Source organism: Papaver somniferum, unplaced genomic scaffold (assembly GCF_003573695.1).
Source record: "Papaver somniferum cultivar HN1 unplaced genomic scaffold, ASM357369v1 unplaced-scaffold_22, whole genome shotgun sequence".
Classification (NCBI taxonomy): Eukaryota; Viridiplantae; Streptophyta; class Magnoliopsida; order Ranunculales; family Papaveraceae; genus Papaver; species Papaver somniferum.
The window spans coordinates 3,444,368-3,461,852 of NW_020632152.1; the positions used below are offsets into that span (position 1 = coordinate 3,444,368).

General features: G+C 38.3%; 3 protein-coding genes across 4 annotated transcripts; 1 reads left to right on the plus strand and 2 right to left on the minus strand.

Moving 5' to 3' along the window:
• The first annotated feature begins 2,811 nt into the window (after nt 1-2,811).
• LOC113340613 (UDP-glycosyltransferase 87A1-like) lies at nt 2,812-3,378 on the plus strand. Its single transcript, XM_026585738.1, has 2 exons — nt 2,812-2,929; nt 3,053-3,378. Exons 1-2 carry the CDS (start codon nt 2,812-2,814, stop codon nt 3,376-3,378), a joined length of 444 nt encoding a protein of 147 aa, XP_026441523.1.
• Nucleotides 3,353-5,877, minus strand: LOC113340585 (phosphoglycerate mutase-like protein 1). 2 transcript variants are annotated; one of them, XM_026585710.1, is made up of 9 exons: nt 5,382-5,873; nt 5,143-5,250; nt 4,979-5,058; nt 4,703-4,865; nt 4,451-4,525; nt 4,238-4,326; nt 4,026-4,145; nt 3,843-3,889; nt 3,353-3,761 (listed from the first exon to the last, which is right to left on the minus strand). In XM_026585710.1, the coding sequence occupies exons 1-9, from the start codon at nt 5,439-5,441 to the stop codon at nt 3,757-3,759; spliced, it is 747 nt and encodes a 248-aa protein (XP_026441495.1). In that variant the 5' UTR covers nt 5,442-5,873; the 3' UTR covers nt 3,353-3,756. The 2 variants fall into 2 exon arrangements, with proteins under 2 accessions (XP_026441495.1, XP_026441494.1); XM_026585709.1 differs by lacking the exon at nt 3,843-3,889 and having other exon boundaries at nt 5,382-5,877.
• Nucleotides 5,878-16,543: 10,666 nt separating this feature from the next.
• On the minus strand, nt 16,544-17,058 carry LOC113340614 (MLP-like protein 423). The gene is made up of 2 exons (XM_026585739.1): nt 16,869-17,058; nt 16,544-16,749 (listed from the first exon to the last, which is right to left on the minus strand). The coding sequence occupies exons 1-2, from the start codon at nt 17,056-17,058 to the stop codon at nt 16,544-16,546; spliced, it is 396 nt and encodes a 131-aa protein (XP_026441524.1).
• Nucleotides 17,059-17,485: the final 427 nt, after the last annotated feature.

Genomic DNA, 17,485 nt, shown 5'->3' on the forward strand with positions numbered 1-17,485 from the left:
GCTATGCGACGAAAATTAACAGTCTTGGTTACGATTTTGGTTACGATTAAATGAAGGATCGAGAATTTTCAACAGCAAAGGCTACAGCTCGAGATCACAAACTAAATGAAGGAGGTAACGACATCACGGGGATCAAACTAAGGGCCGTAGCAACCGATCGTGATGTATCAGCATCGCTAAAAGTCACAAACAAGTGTCATGCAGTCGCAAGGCAATACAGAAGCATAGCCTAGAACTAGCTTTCTCACACCGTTGCAGAGTAAAGTGGAACAATGTGCCCGAGCATCCGGACTTGTCAGGTCGAAATAAGGAACTTATGGACTTCATTGTTAACAGCAAAACCAAAGTCTATCACCGAAACATGAGCTAAGTATCGCTTATCTCCAAGGCCGCAGCCCTCGGGCATTGCAGGAGCTTAAGTATTTTGTGCACATATCTGGATGCACATCTTTGGGCGAGAAAAAGGACATGGAAACCAAGGAAGAGAGCTAGTTTGGGCACAGGGGCACAATTATTGTCTCGAGACTCGGCAAACGAATAGGGGCAAGTACGCGTACTAGGATGAAGCAGATTGTATTCCTTTGCGCAGTCCCTTCACCAACAATCATATAACTACAAGACTGACGCAAGAAAAACGCTTTGGAATGGCACGAGAACACCCTCATCGTTTGAAGCAAGCCGAGGATGCTAAGACTGTCGGCCGACTAGCAAGAAAGCTAAGTACCATCTACCATGTGAAATTGTCTTATCTAGGGCTGCACAACGGGTAGGGTGGGTAGGATATGGCCTATACCCGCCACCCTACCCGTTTACCGGCGGTTAAGAAAATCTTTACCCGCCACCCTACCCGCCAAATAATGGATAGGGTAGGATACGGTTAAAAAACTGACGGGTAGGGTAGGGTTGGCGGGTAGGAGTAGGGTATGTGCACTTCTAGGTAGGGTGGGTAGGATATGGCCTATACCCGCCACCCTATCCGCCAAATAGTGGATAGGATAGGATACGACGGGTATGGGTAGGGTATGTGCACCCCTAGTTTTATCTTATTTCACTTGTTGACTCATTCACAAAACCATAGCGACCACAGTAAACAGACGCCCGACATCGATTATTACCAAGGGAGATGGATAACTCGAGGCAAATGTAGTGATCCACAATTGTTAGCGGAGACCAGCCAGTACGATCCTACGGTAGCGGAATTACAAGGAATATCACGGCACGACAACAACAGTCAGCCATCTTTGAACCAAGAATTGCTTTGAAACTTCGCACAAGAATAGGGGCAAGTATGCATACTGCAGACGCAGTTTGCATTCTTCTGCTCAGTTCCTTCAGCAACAATGAAAAACTCACTGCAAAGTACATCTGATGCACCATTCAGCCAATGTTATCAACTTACCCAAACAAAAAGCATTCACCACCGGACTCGTATCAGAAAAGGAAGCCCGATAAAACCAAAAAGAGCAGCTCAACAGCAGAATATCCCAACAAGAATGCAACATTGAAGCGATAGTCAGCAGCACCGAGAAAGCTTATCACCAAAGTTAGACACAGTTGAATCATGAACCACCCGTATTCAGCTGTTTCGAATTCAACCCATTAAGACACTCAAGACACCAACACCATCTTGAGCAAGTGTTAAAACAGTTGTCACGAAGAGAACTGCTACCATCCAAGAATTTCAACTCCAGATGCAAGCTTAAGCCGAGCCAAAAGTACACCCAAGAATTTCAGATCAACCAAAGAGGATAATTCCTACAAGACGAGACTTCACTCCGAGCCGATTATCTATAACATCACGATTTGAACTCGTCCACAATAGAGAGCCGATTAAAGAGGAAGTAAGCACGCGACGTCGAGTACATTCGAAACACACGAACCAATCGGGAAGCACAACAAGATCGGAACCAAGGACAATAATATATGCCTAGTCGGGAGGCATTCTACTCAGAAGCCCAGATCCAGACAGCTCGCAGCCCAACAGAAAGCCCAAGTCGCCACAATTTGAGAGTCGGGTAACAATCAGTTTGACTTTGAATAACGCACAGATAATCATCATCAATCCAAGACCCGAAACGAAGGTACCGAATGCAAGACATCAACAACAGCGCGTAGTATTTTCTTAAGGATTTACTCTTCGAACGAACCTCAAGAAAAGGGGCATAAATGTAGGAGAAGAAAATATACAAGGACACGTGTCGAGAGATCTAGGAAGAAGTAGTTTAATTAGATACAATTGTTTGTAGGAAATAATACCTTGCTAGCTCTTATCCTAACTAGTCAGTCCTAAGGGCATTATTGTAACTCGTGTACATCCCCACCCCTTTATAAGGGAAAGAAAGATATGTTTGAGGAGACCGATCTCCCTCCTCCCACAACCTAGAGCTTAAGAAGAACTCCAATCCCTTTTAATGGAGTTTGTATGTAACACCGATTTTGTAATACCATCGATCATAGTGAAACACCGTGGACGTAGGCTTCATTAATGGCCGAACCACGTAAAATCTCTTGTGTTCATGTTTACTTTGATGCACTTCATCTCTTCTTTGTTGAGTAAATCTTTATCTAAGGTGTTAGATTTCATGGGTGTGGTTGCTAGATTTTTAGCAACTACACCAACTTACACAATTGGCCCTTCCATACCTAACATCACCTCGACCAATGAGCAGCATCAGCATTTTCATTGCAAGGAAATAGAATCAAGTTCCGGTAAGTACATAAGCAGCAAGGAACACTATTACTAGAGTGGTTAGATTCCCAGCCTATGAGCTCCGTTTTGTATGAAGCATCGTTTCAATTCCAGAGGAACAAATGGAGGAGATTTTGGCTGGATTGCGTGAAAGTGGGGTCCGATATTTGTTGGCTTCGCGTGATGGGTATCTGACTTCAATTGCACGTGGCGGTGGTGTTGGTGCCGATGATGAGATAGGTACTAATAGTCCAAGATTAGTAGTGCCATGGTGTGATCAACTAAGAGTACTATGTCACTCTTCAGTTGGAGGATTTTGGACTCATTGCGGGTAGAATTCGGTAATGGAATCCATATACGCAGGTGTACCCATGATTACATTTCCATTTTATTTTGATCAAATTCCAAACAGAAAACTGATTGTAGATGATCTAAAAGTTGGAACCAAAGTCACAAACGAGTTTGGAGCAAAAGCTGTGGTCAAAAGGGATGAAGTTGAAAAGATTGTGAAGAAGTTCATGAACATAAATGAAGCAGCAGAAGATAATGTTAGTGAAGCTAAGGAGATGAGAAGAAGATCAAGTGAACTCAAGGAGATGTGTAGAAGAGCATTGGCTAAAGGTGGTTCATCCGACACCAACATGGACGCTTTTATCCAAGAGATCCTTCAAATCCATGGTAACTATTAGTTCTCTCTTTTAGAATCAGTTGGTTTTTGTAGTACATGATAAAAAAAACAACTATCTTTCGCTTAGATTTCCATTACAAGTAATGTGTTGTATAAGACTGCAGTCCTATCCCAAAGAAATGAATTATGGGTCTCTAAGTAGCCATCTCAAATCGTTATTTCATATATTCGCCGACGTTGGAAATCTCCACCCGTGTGTGGTTCAGATACACAGAATAATACAATATTGCAAGTAAAAATCAAGATAACCAATCTAGGCTTAGGAATTTGGTGCTCCTTGCTCTGGTGAGTGCTTGTTAAGTGCAGCATCGATCACTAGGAAGATGTAGCACACTAGGAATCTTTCCAGGGTAGTTAGTAACTGAAGTATCAGACCCTATCAAGCTACAAATTCAAAACCAGAAAAAGAAAATCAGCATCATGTAAAATAAACATGGGGTAGAGCAGGGGAGCAAACATGCTTACCCCCATTATCAGTGATCACCACCGAACGAAGCTCGCAATTAGCAAAGCTGTAAATAAATAGGATAAGCACTCAAAATGTCAATGACAAAACATCAAAGAAACGTCTTGACAGAAACAATTTGGGGCCAAAAGTGCAAATTGTGTTGGCACAAGGATTCTATAAAAGGGAAATCCAACACTTACGGATTGCGGATTTCTTTCTGCACTGTTGGGTGGCAGTCGTCTCCAAGTTCACCGAGGGTCTGACGCAAGAAAGCTCTATGGGTGACGACTGCAATCTCTTTCTCTTTACGTGTCCACAACCTATATGCGATATCAGATTTTACTATCAATTTCTATTCTTGACTACACCATTCTCAACAATTCTTAACTTGAAAGTGGGATAAAAAAATCACCAATTGATAAATTTCATTCCCCTGGCAGCAACAGCTTCTCTTGACTCTCTTACATCAGCCTGCCACAAAACATCCTCCTCATCTTCTATCTGCAGCAAACGCATAACAATAGAGGTTGTCAGCTAACTGCAATGATAAATAAGCTGCAAAATCTACTATCATGTCAATGCGATACTTGAACTGTGCATTAATGGGATCCTATAAGATACTTTCCAGTGAGAAATCGATTGCAGGAAACATGGTCCGATATTCAGATATACTTCTCCTCCTATCACATGGGTGAACACCCTGTAGTAAGAATTTCAAGTTAGAAATCAAGCCTTCAAATGTGCAAAGAATCTGAGATATCTCAATAAATGCAGCAAGAAGGGATCGACACCCATTTTGGGGATCCAAAGCTAAAATGATGATCTCCTCACAACTGGCACCAACTTCAAGTTACAATAGTACGTAACAAGACATTACCAATTGTTCTCGGCAAAGCTCCACTGCTACGAATGGTGGGGTATTTAAGTTTGAGATTGCAGAACAATTGCTATTCCCTGCATTTGCCACCATTAGTGGTGTGACATCCGTCCCATCCGCGTATCCTTCAGGACCAAATGATCCCACTGCTGTTTGCAACGTCCTGAAATGCAAGTACAAATAGGCGCCATAATCTAATTAGGACATACTTACACAATAGTACACCACAAAATGTATCCAAGTATCGAAATACAAAGAAGCCATGAAAATGAGTACCTTAGTAACGGAGACACGATTACTAATTCAACCTTCTTATCAAGTCCACATTCATGAACATGCTTATGCAAGTTATCAACCTGTTAGGTTTTAATGGAGACTCTTAAGTTTTACAATTGAAATTTATCCAACTGCTGAGTTCCATTAATAAACCAAGCAATTACCTGCTCCCATCCAAGAGGAGTAAGTTGAGCATCAAAGAATTCTTCAGATTTGTAAGCGCTGAAATCCTTTTCTCCTTCTACATTGTGAACTCCTTGGGCATGCCTCACCTTGTTCACAATTTAATACGATGACCGATGTGTTTAAAATGTTTCAATAAACGTCAATTCAATAAAATTGAGAAATAAACATCCTCAGACTCGACATAGATTTCAATAAAAATCAACTCAAATTTCAATACCAGATGCAAAGTCTTAGTACGGTGCAACGGAAAGAGAGTTGTAGTCGCCGAGCTATCCATATCTTCCAACAAAAATTAAGCTCCAAAAAGAAAAAAAAAAAGGCTAACCTCAAATTGCCGGTTGATTCACTATCAAATCCTAAAATTGATAATTTTACAATAACCTCTTGAAACAGAGAGATCCAATCAAATCAAGAGCATAGCTAGCGAGCTTTGTCTTACAGTCCCAGCTGATTCTGGTGCTCACAGTTTCCTGGAATCAGGTTATTGCAAATACTATGAATGCTCCCGGGAAGAGTACTGCTCATCATCATAATGGTGGTGGTTGCCTGCCCGGCATCGGCATATTATTTTTTTAAATTGTTAGAAACTAGTAAAGGCATTTAATAATTGAAATTAGAAAATTTAACATGAGAGAATCCCTTCTTGATAGACGATATTTTAGTGGTTGGCATTTATGGGTCACATAACATTCTATCCAAAAGGTTAGAACTGCTTTTTCGAGTGGGAAACTTGAAGTGCTGTTTTTTTTTTCCTTAAACCTTTTTAAGTAAATGCCAACCCCTCTAGATGTCCTCCACCAGCATTTAGACGCCATTCTGCCTTCTTTTCTTTGATCCACGAATGCAAAAAATTAGTTTTTTGGTTCAAAACTCCATACTCATTCCTTGATAAACAATTCTGTTAAAGGGGCGCCATGTTAGAGGGGTGGCAAGGGTGATAGTAATGTCCCTCTTATTGATTAGGGGGTGTCCTATATGGGATGTAAATTGACCAGATTACCCTATTTCTATTTTTAATCTAATGGAATCAGAAAAATCAAAACAGGTTTTCTGATTTTTTTCATCTTCTCTTCTCTTCTCCTCCTCCATTAAAATTGAAATTTTCATCGTCCTCGATTAATCAGCGATTTGAAAAATTGATAATCGTTGATTGAAAACTATATTTCCAAAGACCCAGTTAGAGTTTTGTTTATTGTGTTTGATTTAAGTTAGTTTTGTATCAAAAATTAGGGTTTTGGATCAAAATTGAAATTGAAATTTTTGTGTTGCATGTGAGTTACGGTTGGTAATAACTCAAATTGGAACCGTAACTATAGATTTGGTTGATGTTACGGTTCATTTAACTCAAATACCAACCGTAAGTTCTTGATTTTGAGATAAAATATTCAGTTACGATTTTTTTTTCCAACCGTAAATTACTTACGGTTGGTCTCGTTACTTAAGTTACGAACCGTAAGTCGTCCTGGATGTTTCATTTTCTTTTTACGTACTGTTTGAAATAGCATCACTGTTACCAACCGTATTTGAGTTACGACTTGTAACTCAAATAACCTCACCAATCGTAGGTTAATTACGGTTGATCTCGATTCATTAGTTACCAACCGTAATTTGTTACGGTTGCTATATGTTGTCATTCTACCAACCGTAACTGGTATTATGATTGGGTTTTCCCCAAATTGAACCAGTTACGGTTGGTATTCGATACTTTTGGAACCGTAACTGAGAGTTACGGTTGGTAACGAGCTAAATTCCAACCGTAAGTTCTTCTGAAATTTTAAAAGTTTCGATTTTTTTACGTACTTTAGATAATTTTGAGCGACAAAAAGCTAATGGGAACTAATTTAGAGATTCACCCATCTCAAATTTGTCAATGGAATCACTCATTTTGGTTGAGTGAATCAAAATCTAGGGTTTCACAAAAATGTCTTTTTTCTTCTCCTCACAACTTTTTTTTCAACTCTAAAAATCTGATTTTAGAGTTATTATAAGTGAGAATTGATTATCAACACTAATCTTGATTATCAACACTAATCTTGATTATCATCACTAATCTTGATTATTAATAATAAGGGTTAATTGGTCATTTCCATTTTTTTTATAAGGGGTGGCATGAATTAGCATGTAATGACCCTTTTTGTCTTATTAGGTTGCCGCCCCTCTAATGGATCATGTCGCCCCTTAACAGGATTGTTGATAAAACTTGTTGAGAGTTGAGACTTGGGTTTGTTTTTGTTTTCCACTCATAATATGTAAGAATATTTTCTGTTTGTTTTAGACTGAGTACCGATTCCTCCTTTCATTTGTGGGTTATTTTGTTTTTGGTACTTACGTTTTGTCCAAGTTTTAATTTTGGTCTAACAATTGTCCAGCTTGGTGTTTGTTATTTGGAAAAAACGTTGACCTCAGTTGACCATGTTAAATATTGACTTCTGTCTGGTAATTATAAAAAACATTTAATAAAATCTAATAATTAAACAAATATACCAATGTACCCTTAACTCACACATATTTACATAATTATATAACTCTCATTCACCATCTTCCCTACTATCTCCAGCTAGAGAACTAACTTCCCTTCACCAACTTCTCAACCGTCCTAATTTCCATCTCTTTGTTCAACTAACATTTCAAGAAACAAAATCTCAGTAATTCCGTCGATACACATTTCTAATCAAACCCTACACATGAATTACGCATAATCCCTATGAAATACTACACATGAAATCAGTCTTCAACTGTTACAGATCCAACCACCATTAATATCGTCTCTGAGAATATAATCCAGGGTACCAACCTTCTCCTAATTGATTTGTTGAATCTATTTCACCAAATTCAGATTCATCTCACCCATTTTCAAACTAAACGAACATCAATTCTTCACTGTCATTCAACTATAATATCATTCATACATCGAAAACCCAAAAATCACAAGACCATCTACACTTCCTTGTTGTGAAATCAGAATCAATTGACAAAACCCCCCAATTCATCTTTCATTTATGTAAACTCTAATTTCAATCCACTGCTAGAAATCCCCAAAATTGATATCACAAATGCCAATTGCATCTCAATCAAGATCAAATCTCAATCAAAACTGATTCAAATAAAACACACCCTTAACACTTCAATTTCACTTAGAATTCAAATCTAAGGCAAACCCATCTTCAATTTTTCTCCTTCTCCGTAATTGTATCCTTATTCTTCCATATCATCAATCTCTACTGCTAACAAAAGCAAGCTCTTGTGGTTTCGAACCCTTATTCTTCTCCTCAACGTTCCAGGGTGAAATCCCATCACAAATCCACAAATCGACTAACAACAGCTTCAGTTTCGACACTGATTTCTTGTTCGCAACAAAACCCTAACCAATTTCAGAACCTCATCGAATCAATTTCATCAGTAGCAGCTTCATCTCAAACTAATTCCCATCTCAGTAACCTTTAGATTCAATCTTTTCTGCACAAATTGACCCCCTCTACAAACTTTAGTTCATCCGAATCTTCTACTTCTCGATATAATTTCATCAAACCCCCTCTACAGACTTCAGTTCATCCAATCTTTTCTGCACAGACCGTAAGAAGATGAAGTAGAAAATAGATTAGGTTTTTAGAGACTGTTTTGCAAAATGAAAGGGTATAACAGTATCTTATTCTAATAATTACTCCCTCCATCCTAAATTATTAGTCCGCTTTGACTAAGTCAAGATATTAAGGAGACCGGACGAGTGTACGAAACTACTCCTATTAAAATGATATATTATTATTAAACTTAAAAGGAGTATATAGTGTATATAAGAAAAAAATACATTGGTAATTATAATATTTATAGAAATATTTAAATAGTAGATAAAAATAAAAATCTTTATGGATTGGTTTAGTAGATTTATTTCCTATCGAGGAAAATATCATTTAATATTTAGATTGGTGATATTTAAAATGATTTTACAATTGTAAAAATTTGAAGGATATATTTGAGATTTTAACTGAAAAATATGACTATAAACAAAAGCTGGACAGTATTTTAGGACAAACGAAAATAGAATAGAGGACAAAAATTTTAGGACAGAGTGAGTATATTTTATTTAGATTTTTAATAATTATTAAACGGGAGTCAAAATTAAAATGAGACAAAACGCAAGTCAACGTCTTTTCCAGGTACCAAACACCAAGCTGGACAAATGTTACACCAAACTCAAAATTTGGACAAAACCTGAGTACCAAAAATAACCCTTCATTTCTTCCATTATGTCAAGAGAATGTATAAATGGAAAGTTGGCTGGGAGTCTGACTCTAGTACTTGGAAGTCATAGATTCGGTCCCGTTCGGAATAGAAACTTCAATTAATTATTAGAATTTTAAGTTATATCCCACATATTTCAAGGTCTTGTAGATGAAATAAGGCATATGTTATCTCTTGCTAGTTATTTCTCTGTAAACCATGTTAAAAGATCGGAAAACAATGCAGCCCATGTAATAGCTAATTCTAGTAGGTCTGACAGACAATTTTTTGTTTATTTTGGCAACATCCCGGAAAAATTTAGAACTGCTATCAGGAATGATCAGCAAGTCTGTCAACTTAAGTTATGTACAAATGTTAAGTTATGAATATATTCAGTTGTTTCGTATCAAAATAAAAAAAGTTAGGAGTTGGAGTCTGGAGAGCATTATAGGGAGCAAACAAGACTACCGACATAGAAAAGGTTCCCATGGTCCTCAAAATCCTGGTTGAGAAGGGGTATGCATGGTTGCTCATTAACACTTTTATTAGGATCCTAGTTCTCAATTCTGTTCCAACTTTTTTATAAGGACTGGTTTTATACATCATTGTTAATTAGTGAAGCAAACTAGCCAGATCATGTTAAAACATCCATCGAAGTTTTATTTATGCAAACGACTTACTTACGATTTAAGCTAATACAGTAATATTTATGCATCATTAGTACATCCAGCTTGTGTAAATGAATTAGGCCTTCTTGGCAAGGTAGCTAGCCACGGCTTTAGCAATATTACTTGCCAACTCCAAATACTCCATTGGGTTAGGGATACCTTCATCTTGTTTCTCATATTCCACTGACCATTTTTTTTTTTATAAGAAGAGAAGATGTATTAAGAGAAAAGGAAGTACAATGAAGATCTACCAGCGGTAGAAAAACAGAAAGTAAAAACAACTAAATTACATGAAGAGAGCATCCCAGTTATTAAAAATGGTGCTAGAGAAATTCTGGATACGTTGTCCTGAAGCACTCGCTCAAGCAAGGATCAATGACTTTGCTTCTATACAAATATCGGAGTCTGTCTTGAAGTTGTAGTTCATCTCAAAGATGCGCCTGTTACGTTCTGACCAAATGGTATAGATTACTGCTGCTGGAATTAGATCCCAGAGAAATTTTCCTGCAGTGGTGAAATGAACTTGGTTCCAGCCTAGAGCAAGCATCTGCATATTTCTTGGAATTGCCCAAGACCAACCCTCTTTTGGTAACACCGAATACCAAACCCTATGAGCTATCTTACAATGCAGGAAGATGTGTTCCTGGGATTCAGTGTCGTCGCCGCATAGAACACATGAGTTATAAATATCAATGCCTTTTATCTGCATCACATCCAGGGTGTTTAGCTTGTCATGGATTAAACACCACACTAGGAAATTGATCTTAGGAGGTATAGAACTATTCCATACAAAATTGTGTGGGAAATCAGGGATGCCAAAGTCTAAGGTGAGATTAGAATAAAGAGATTTTACTGTGAAAATACCAGAGCTGTTTAACGTCCAACGCCTTGTATCTGGAAGTTCATCAAGAGCTGGTGGGTTACTTCCAATCAGCACCAACAATTGTGCCAAAGAGTTAACTTCTGCACTCATGAGATTACGTTTAAAATTGAACATCCAACTGCCATCTGTAGAGATCATATCAACCATCTTTGCATCTCTGTTCATTGAAAGTTTGTAGAGAGCTGGGAAAGATATAGACAGAGGAGAATTTCCTTTCCATATGTCATTCCAGAATGCAATCATTGTACCAGAGTGAAGAATTAGTCTTGAATTTGTACTCACCAAGGAGGCTGTGGATGCAATTGTTTTCCAATAGGAGACGTCGTGTGCATACTTGACTTGATCTGGAATCCAGTTAGAGAAATTACAACCATATTTATCAGCTATAATTTTATACCACAATCTATTTTTCTCTTGGCCAAACCTCCAACACCATTTTGCAAGCATTGCTAGATTCATCTTCCTCAGATTACAAACTCCTAAACCACCGTTGTTCTTGTTAGCACAAACTAAATCCCAACTAACCAGATGAGAAATCCTTGCCGAACTATTATACTCCCAAAGAAAGTTTCGCATTTTACGCTCTAAGAGTTTTAGAATAGAAACTGGGGCCTTGAACAAAGAGAAGTAATAAATAGGAATTGAGCTCAAAATGCATTTTAGGAGCGTTAGTTTACCTCCCTTTGACAGTGAGATTTGCCTCCACGCAGACAATCTCTCTTCAAACTTCTCAATAATGGTATTCCAAATTTGCTTAGAATTTGCTTTTGCTCCCAATGGCATGCCCAAGTACATGAATGGTAGATTGTCAGTGGTGCATCCTAATTCTGAAGCCCAAAGTGATAACTCAGGTACATCTCCAATTGCTATAAGCCGTGTTTTCGAATTGTTAACCTTTAAGCCTGCAGTGTATTCAAAACACCTGAGGGTAGAAAAAAGATTCTGGAGCTCGTCCCTGCTATTATCAAGGAAGAATATAGTGTCATCAGCATAGTGTAAATGATTTACAGTAATACCAGTAGGAGACACTGAGAAACCACTGAAAAGACGAAGATTTGACGCTCTATCCATATATCTAGAAAAACCTTCCATGGCTATATTGAAGAGTAGCGGCGAGACTGGAAAACCTTGTCTTACTCCACGAGAACTAGAAAAGTATCCAAATGGTTAGCCATTAATTAACACAGAAAAGGTTGAGGTTGAGTAACAGAACCTAAGCCATTTACACAGCTTTGTGCCAAAACCCATTTTTCCTAGAACAAACTCCAAGTACTTCCACTTAATCCTATCGAAAGCCTTTTCGAGGTCTATTTTGCAAATTATTCCTGCCTTTCCCGATTTCAATCTTGAGTCCACTAACTCATTTGCAATTAAAGTTCCATCAATGATTTGCCTTCCTTCAATATAAGCGCACTGCACCGGTGAAATGAGCTTGTCCATTACTAACTTTAACCTAGTAGCCAACACTTTTGATATGATTTTATAAACACTTGTAAGTAGGCAAATTGGCCTACAGTCTTTAATGGTTTCCACATAATCTCTTTTCGGAACAAGCGTGATGAATGTAGAGTTATGCCTGACATCAATTTGTCCAGTAGAGCAAAACTCATTTACTGTATTCATAATATCTACTTTCAAAAAGCTCCAGCAATTTTTGAAGAATATGATTGGAAAACCATCCGGACCAGGCGCTTTGTCACTCCCAAGATCTTGAATAGCCTGCCAAACTTCATTTTCGCTGAAAACAGACTCTAAAATTTCACCTTCTTGAGAATTTATCGAGTCAAACAATATAGCTTCAAGTTCCGGTCTGATTACCTCTTTCTTTGTGAATAAAATGCTGTAGTAGTCTACAATATGTTGTTGTAGAATATTCTTGTCATCCACCAGTTCTCCGTTGATATAAAGTTGTTTTATCCTATTATTTCTCCTTCTTGCCGAAGCTTTGCTCATGAAAAAAGAAGTATTTCTGTCCCCTTCTTTCAGCCATTGAGTTTTGGATTTGATTTTCCACATTATCTCCTCCATACGTGTAGTTTTCTCGAAATCAACCTTTAGACGAATGATGTTGTTTGCGTCTTCTTCAATTAAAGTATGCTCCTCCGCAAAGCTATCCAGTGTATGAATTTCCGATAAAATTTCATTCATCCTTGTGTTGGTGTGTTTAAAGACCTCTTTATTCCATAAGCGCAACCTTTCCTTGAGAGCCTTTAGCTTTAGCCATAGAACCGTGCTTGGAGAACCTGCAAAAACAAAAGAATACCACCAGTCTTTCAAAAGATTTAGAAAGCCACTCTCTAGGAACCACATTGCTTCAAACCTAAAAGGACTAGGACCCCAACTAGGTTCTGAGATATCTAAAAGAATTGGGATATGATCAGAGGTTGGACGGGCTTAAGCAAGGTGGGAAATGTGTTTCGAATGAAGGGGAGACCAAAAATCTATCCAGTCTGCACATTACTGGATTTGTTTGACCATTGGACCAAGTGTACCGTGCCCCCTTAAGTGGAAGATCGATAAGATTATGCTGCTCAATAAACTCGTTTAATTGAATCATACTCCTTGTAATCCTGGTACAATTCTTCTTTTCATCACATTTTTTAATTGTGTTGAAATCTCCACCTATGCACCAAGGGAGATCCCATAATCTGCAAGTTGTATCTAATTCAACCCAAAAGTCAGCTCTTTCCACTGTGTTGTTAGGACCATACACGTTAGTCAACATCCAGCTAAAATTGTCTTCCTTGTCACTGCAAGAAATTGATAAAGTATATTCCCCCATTAAAGAGTCGTTAATATCTATCAAATATTTATCCCATAAGATAAGAATTCCTCCCGAGCTACCCACAGACTGTTGGCAGGTCCAGCCTACGTTTTTAAACCCACAAATTTGTTTAATGTCAGATTGAGAACATGACATCATTTTCGTTTCTTGAAGCATGATGATTGGAGCTCTACATAACCGAATCATTTTGTGAACTACGGATCGTCTGTTTGCTGAATTTAAACCCCGCACATTCCAACTTAGAATAGAAATACTCATTGGGAACTAAAAATAACCCTTGCCTTAGATTTCCTTCTTGAAGATGGTGAGTTCATCCCAGTTGCAGTAATGCCTAGCCTCTTCCATTCAGCCTGTAACTTCTTTGGTACTACTTGTGGTGATTCATATTCAGCATGATGTACAGAAGACGAATCATCATATGATGTTGGTTCAACATCACCATATGATGTAGGCTCAAAGCCTGGAGATACATCATGTCTTCCATGGGTTCCAGATCATCAATGGATACCATGAACGAGTCCTCTAGGCTTAATAGAGGGGCAGCTCTTTCCTTGGGTTCATGTATTGGAATTTCTTCCTCCCCATCTATATGAATTATCTGTTGAACTGCAAAGTCTTCTGTCGGGAATTTCTTTGTAGGCACAATAGGTATTGGTTTTAGTACAGGTCCTGAAGTGGTGATAGCAGATAGGAGAAACTTTCTAGAATGATTAGGCATTGTCTGAAAACTAATACCCAAGTTCACACCTAGAGGAAAGAGACGATTCACCTACATAATTAACCAGTTAGGTATGATAAAGCGTTATGGTTGATTTAGGTTGAAAGCTTTGCCTAAATAGGTAAACAACGTCGTGGGATTTGTATCGCACGTTGTATGGATTCTGGTTTGTATTTGTGTTGGGTTGAAAGGGATGATGGAGTGTTGGTTGGACGTTTCTATTACAGGGTTCATAGAAATACTGACACTGGTTGATGTAGTGGATATTGGTGGAGTGAATGATGTTGAGGTTGTGTTAATGCTGGGTGAAGTAGTATCATGTATCAGCAATGGAGGAGTCTCTGGAGTTGAAGCATCTATCGAAAGTTTAAAGGATGGGATGACAAGAGGGGATGAAGTTACCGTGGATTCCACGTCAAGATCCGTGTCAATATCCATGTCAGATGCCAGCTCCGTAATAATGTCCACGGGAACAACTGGTCTCCATATTTGTGTGTATTTGATCCTCCTTTTCTTGCTCCGCACGTTACGCCTTTTAGCTCCATGATGACCCGGCCTTCTTGGAATATTTGTGTAGATATTGTTTCTTGGAATATTGTTTCTTAACGAAACGTTAGTATCCTTTCGTAGCGAAACATTAGCCTTGGGAATATTCGTGATCTTGCTGACTTTAATTTGTTCCCTAAAATGTGGAAGAAGTTTCCTTTGTTTCACTCTACTAACCTCCGTAAGATCTGCCAACTCTGATGTACGCTTCCCATATGACTCGGTAATTTCCACATTTGGCGGTGGTTGAATAACCACATTCTGGTCAATGTTTGAAGATCTTCCTGTTATGGTAACATGAGCCATAATCATGCGCTTTCCAACAAAGATCTTAATCATCCTGGGGATGGAATTTATTCCCTTGCTATTTCTGATCTTCAATCTAATTGCTCTGAGGTCTTGAAGTTTTAACGTAGCTGGATCAACTGACAAAACGCTTCCACAAAGGTTGCCGAGCGCATGTAAAACTTCAAGTTTCCAGTATTGGAAAGGTACTCCGTATATTTCAACATTAAAGTCATAATGATGAATAACTTTTGAATTCCAAATACGGTGATGCCATCTGAAAACCGAACATATCAAGTTGTTAGATGAGAACTTGAACTCCAGAATTTCCTTGGACAACTTTGACTCAGCTTGGAAAATGGCCTGTGTTGAATTAATTGGGTAAATTGCAAATTGCGACTCAATTTGCAAGATATGACATAGGTATAAACCAATACTTTGCCAAGAATTTACCACTGTTGGAGCAGAAATGACAAATGCATTTTCCCAGCTGCCAAGATGATCTTTTGTATCGTGTATCTTAAGGTAAGAGCCAAATTTAGATGACTCTGTGGTGAAAGAGATTGGAGCTGCAAATCTGTCACATAAGAAAGGCGATGTGCCTGGATGAGCTTGACGTGGTGCATTGTTGATTACAGATTGTGCATAGGTTTTTGTAGAAGGTGTTGGAATAAAATGTAGTGGTGATTGGTGTTGGACTGGAGAGCGTTGTAGTGGGGATTGGTGTTGTGCTGAAGAGTGTTGTAGGGGTGAAGTCGAAAAGGTTAAGATGCATTCTAAAGCATTAGAAATAACAAACCAACCTGCAAAATTCGGACCTGCTGGGATGAAGATGGAGATTGGATCCGATCTCGGATTTGGTCTAGCTATAAGGATATGAATGTAGAATCCTTTTTCATTGGATAATTTTGTTGCACAGAACCATTTTTGATTATCTTCGAACTTCCATACCTGTTTACCACAATCATCATTCTTAGCGGCTTCAAACAACAAGTGTTGTAGATCTACAGCCAACGAATGAGTGAATGTTTCTTTTGTAGAACCATTGGAGAAGAATTCTGTGAGCGTGATAGGTGCCAAAGGAATGGTTTTACTACATGAAAATCTAAAGAATTTCTTTTCGATTCGAACATATTGATTATTCATGGCTCTAGGACACTAAGGAAAACTAAAGGAAACCTAAGGAAGCCTAAGGTAAATAACTATGGAAATCAGTAGGGTTCTAGATCCTAACAGGGATGAAGCAAAGTGACATTTTTTGAGGAGAGAGAAGCTCTCATTTTTCTAAGGATAGTTTGCTCAATTCCACTGACCATTTCGCTAAACATCTTTGTTTATCACCTCCTGGCGCTACAGTCAATTTGTAGGCAAACTTCGTATACATACGCAAGAGATCTCCATCAGTGATACAGAAACTAAGACTCCTACTTTCATCGTCCACGGCTTCAATCTTATCCGCTATGGATACCAACTGAGAAGTCCCTATATAACACAATGAATTCTTCACTTAACGAGATCATAATTAATCACTTATTTTTTTGAATGGAAAACTAAGGGTTATCATAGCAATTTTTAGTGGTTAAACAGGTTTATATACTTACCCATAGCGATTTTCGCTAGCCTTATGCTGCCCACACTGTTTCCATCTCCTGCGAGGATTTGAAGATCCTTGTAGATAAGAGGAAGGAGCAGCGGGAGCTTGGTCATTTCATTCTTGAAAAAACCATAAACTTGGTCTGCTGAGCAGTTTTTCAACTCGGCCTGAGTATGTAGTCTGTGAATTTGAGCCATTAGTAATATATAAAGTACTAAAGGAACAACTGATCTCAAGTGTGTGATATCTGAGATTTTAGGAACGCTTATATAGACAAATTTTTGGAAATCAAATCTCATCAAGTAATACAATTTAAAATAGTTTCATGTAAAATTATTAAGGAACAGAGTTGGAGAAGAATTCCAGAACAGAGGAATGTTGCAAAAGATCTGATTATGACATTTTTAAGTGATGGAGAAGACACTATGATGCTTGTTAGTATTTGGTCATTGAACTGACCCATGACTAAGTCCATATATATGCCCGCATATGTATTGGGGGAATTGTGGAATCAGTCGTGCAAAGAAGTGAGAACCCTACGGGTGACTACTTCCTATCTCCTATCCTATATATAAGAATATTTGTTATTCTTATTGACTAATGAAACTACTGTCGCAAAGCTTA

What these genes read in the sequence shown, in the direction of transcription:
- LOC113340613 (XM_026585738.1), top strand. Translation starts at nt 2,812, where the DNA reads ATGGAGGAGATTTTGGCTGGATTGCGTGAAAGTGGGGTCCGATATTTG. An exon ending in TGGTGCCGATGATGAGATAG is followed by an intron (nt 2,930 to 3,052) that starts GTACTAATAGTC and finishes CCATATACGCAG; the next exon opens with GTGTACCCATGATTACATTT.
- LOC113340585 (XM_026585709.1), bottom strand. Translation starts at nt 5,441, where the DNA reads ATGGATAGCTCGGCGACTACAACTCTCTTTCCGTTGCACCGTACTAAG. An exon ending in CTGCAATCGATTTCTCACTG is followed by an intron (nt 4,327 to 4,450) that starts GAAAGTATCTTA and finishes CGTTTGCTGCAG; the next exon opens with ATAGAAGATGAGGAGGATGT. An exon ending in CAGAAAGAAATCCGCAATCC is followed by an intron (nt 3,762 to 4,025) that starts GTAAGTGTTGGA and finishes TTGAATTTGTAG; the next exon opens with CTTGATAGGGTCTGATACTT.
- LOC113340614 (XM_026585739.1), bottom strand. Translation starts at nt 17,058, where the DNA reads ATGGCTCAAATTCACAGACTACATACTCAGGCCGAGTTGAAAAACTGC. An exon ending in GCTAGCGAAAATCGCTATGG is followed by an intron (nt 16,750 to 16,868) that starts GTAAGTATATAA and finishes TGTGTTATATAG; the next exon opens with GGACTTCTCAGTTGGTATCC.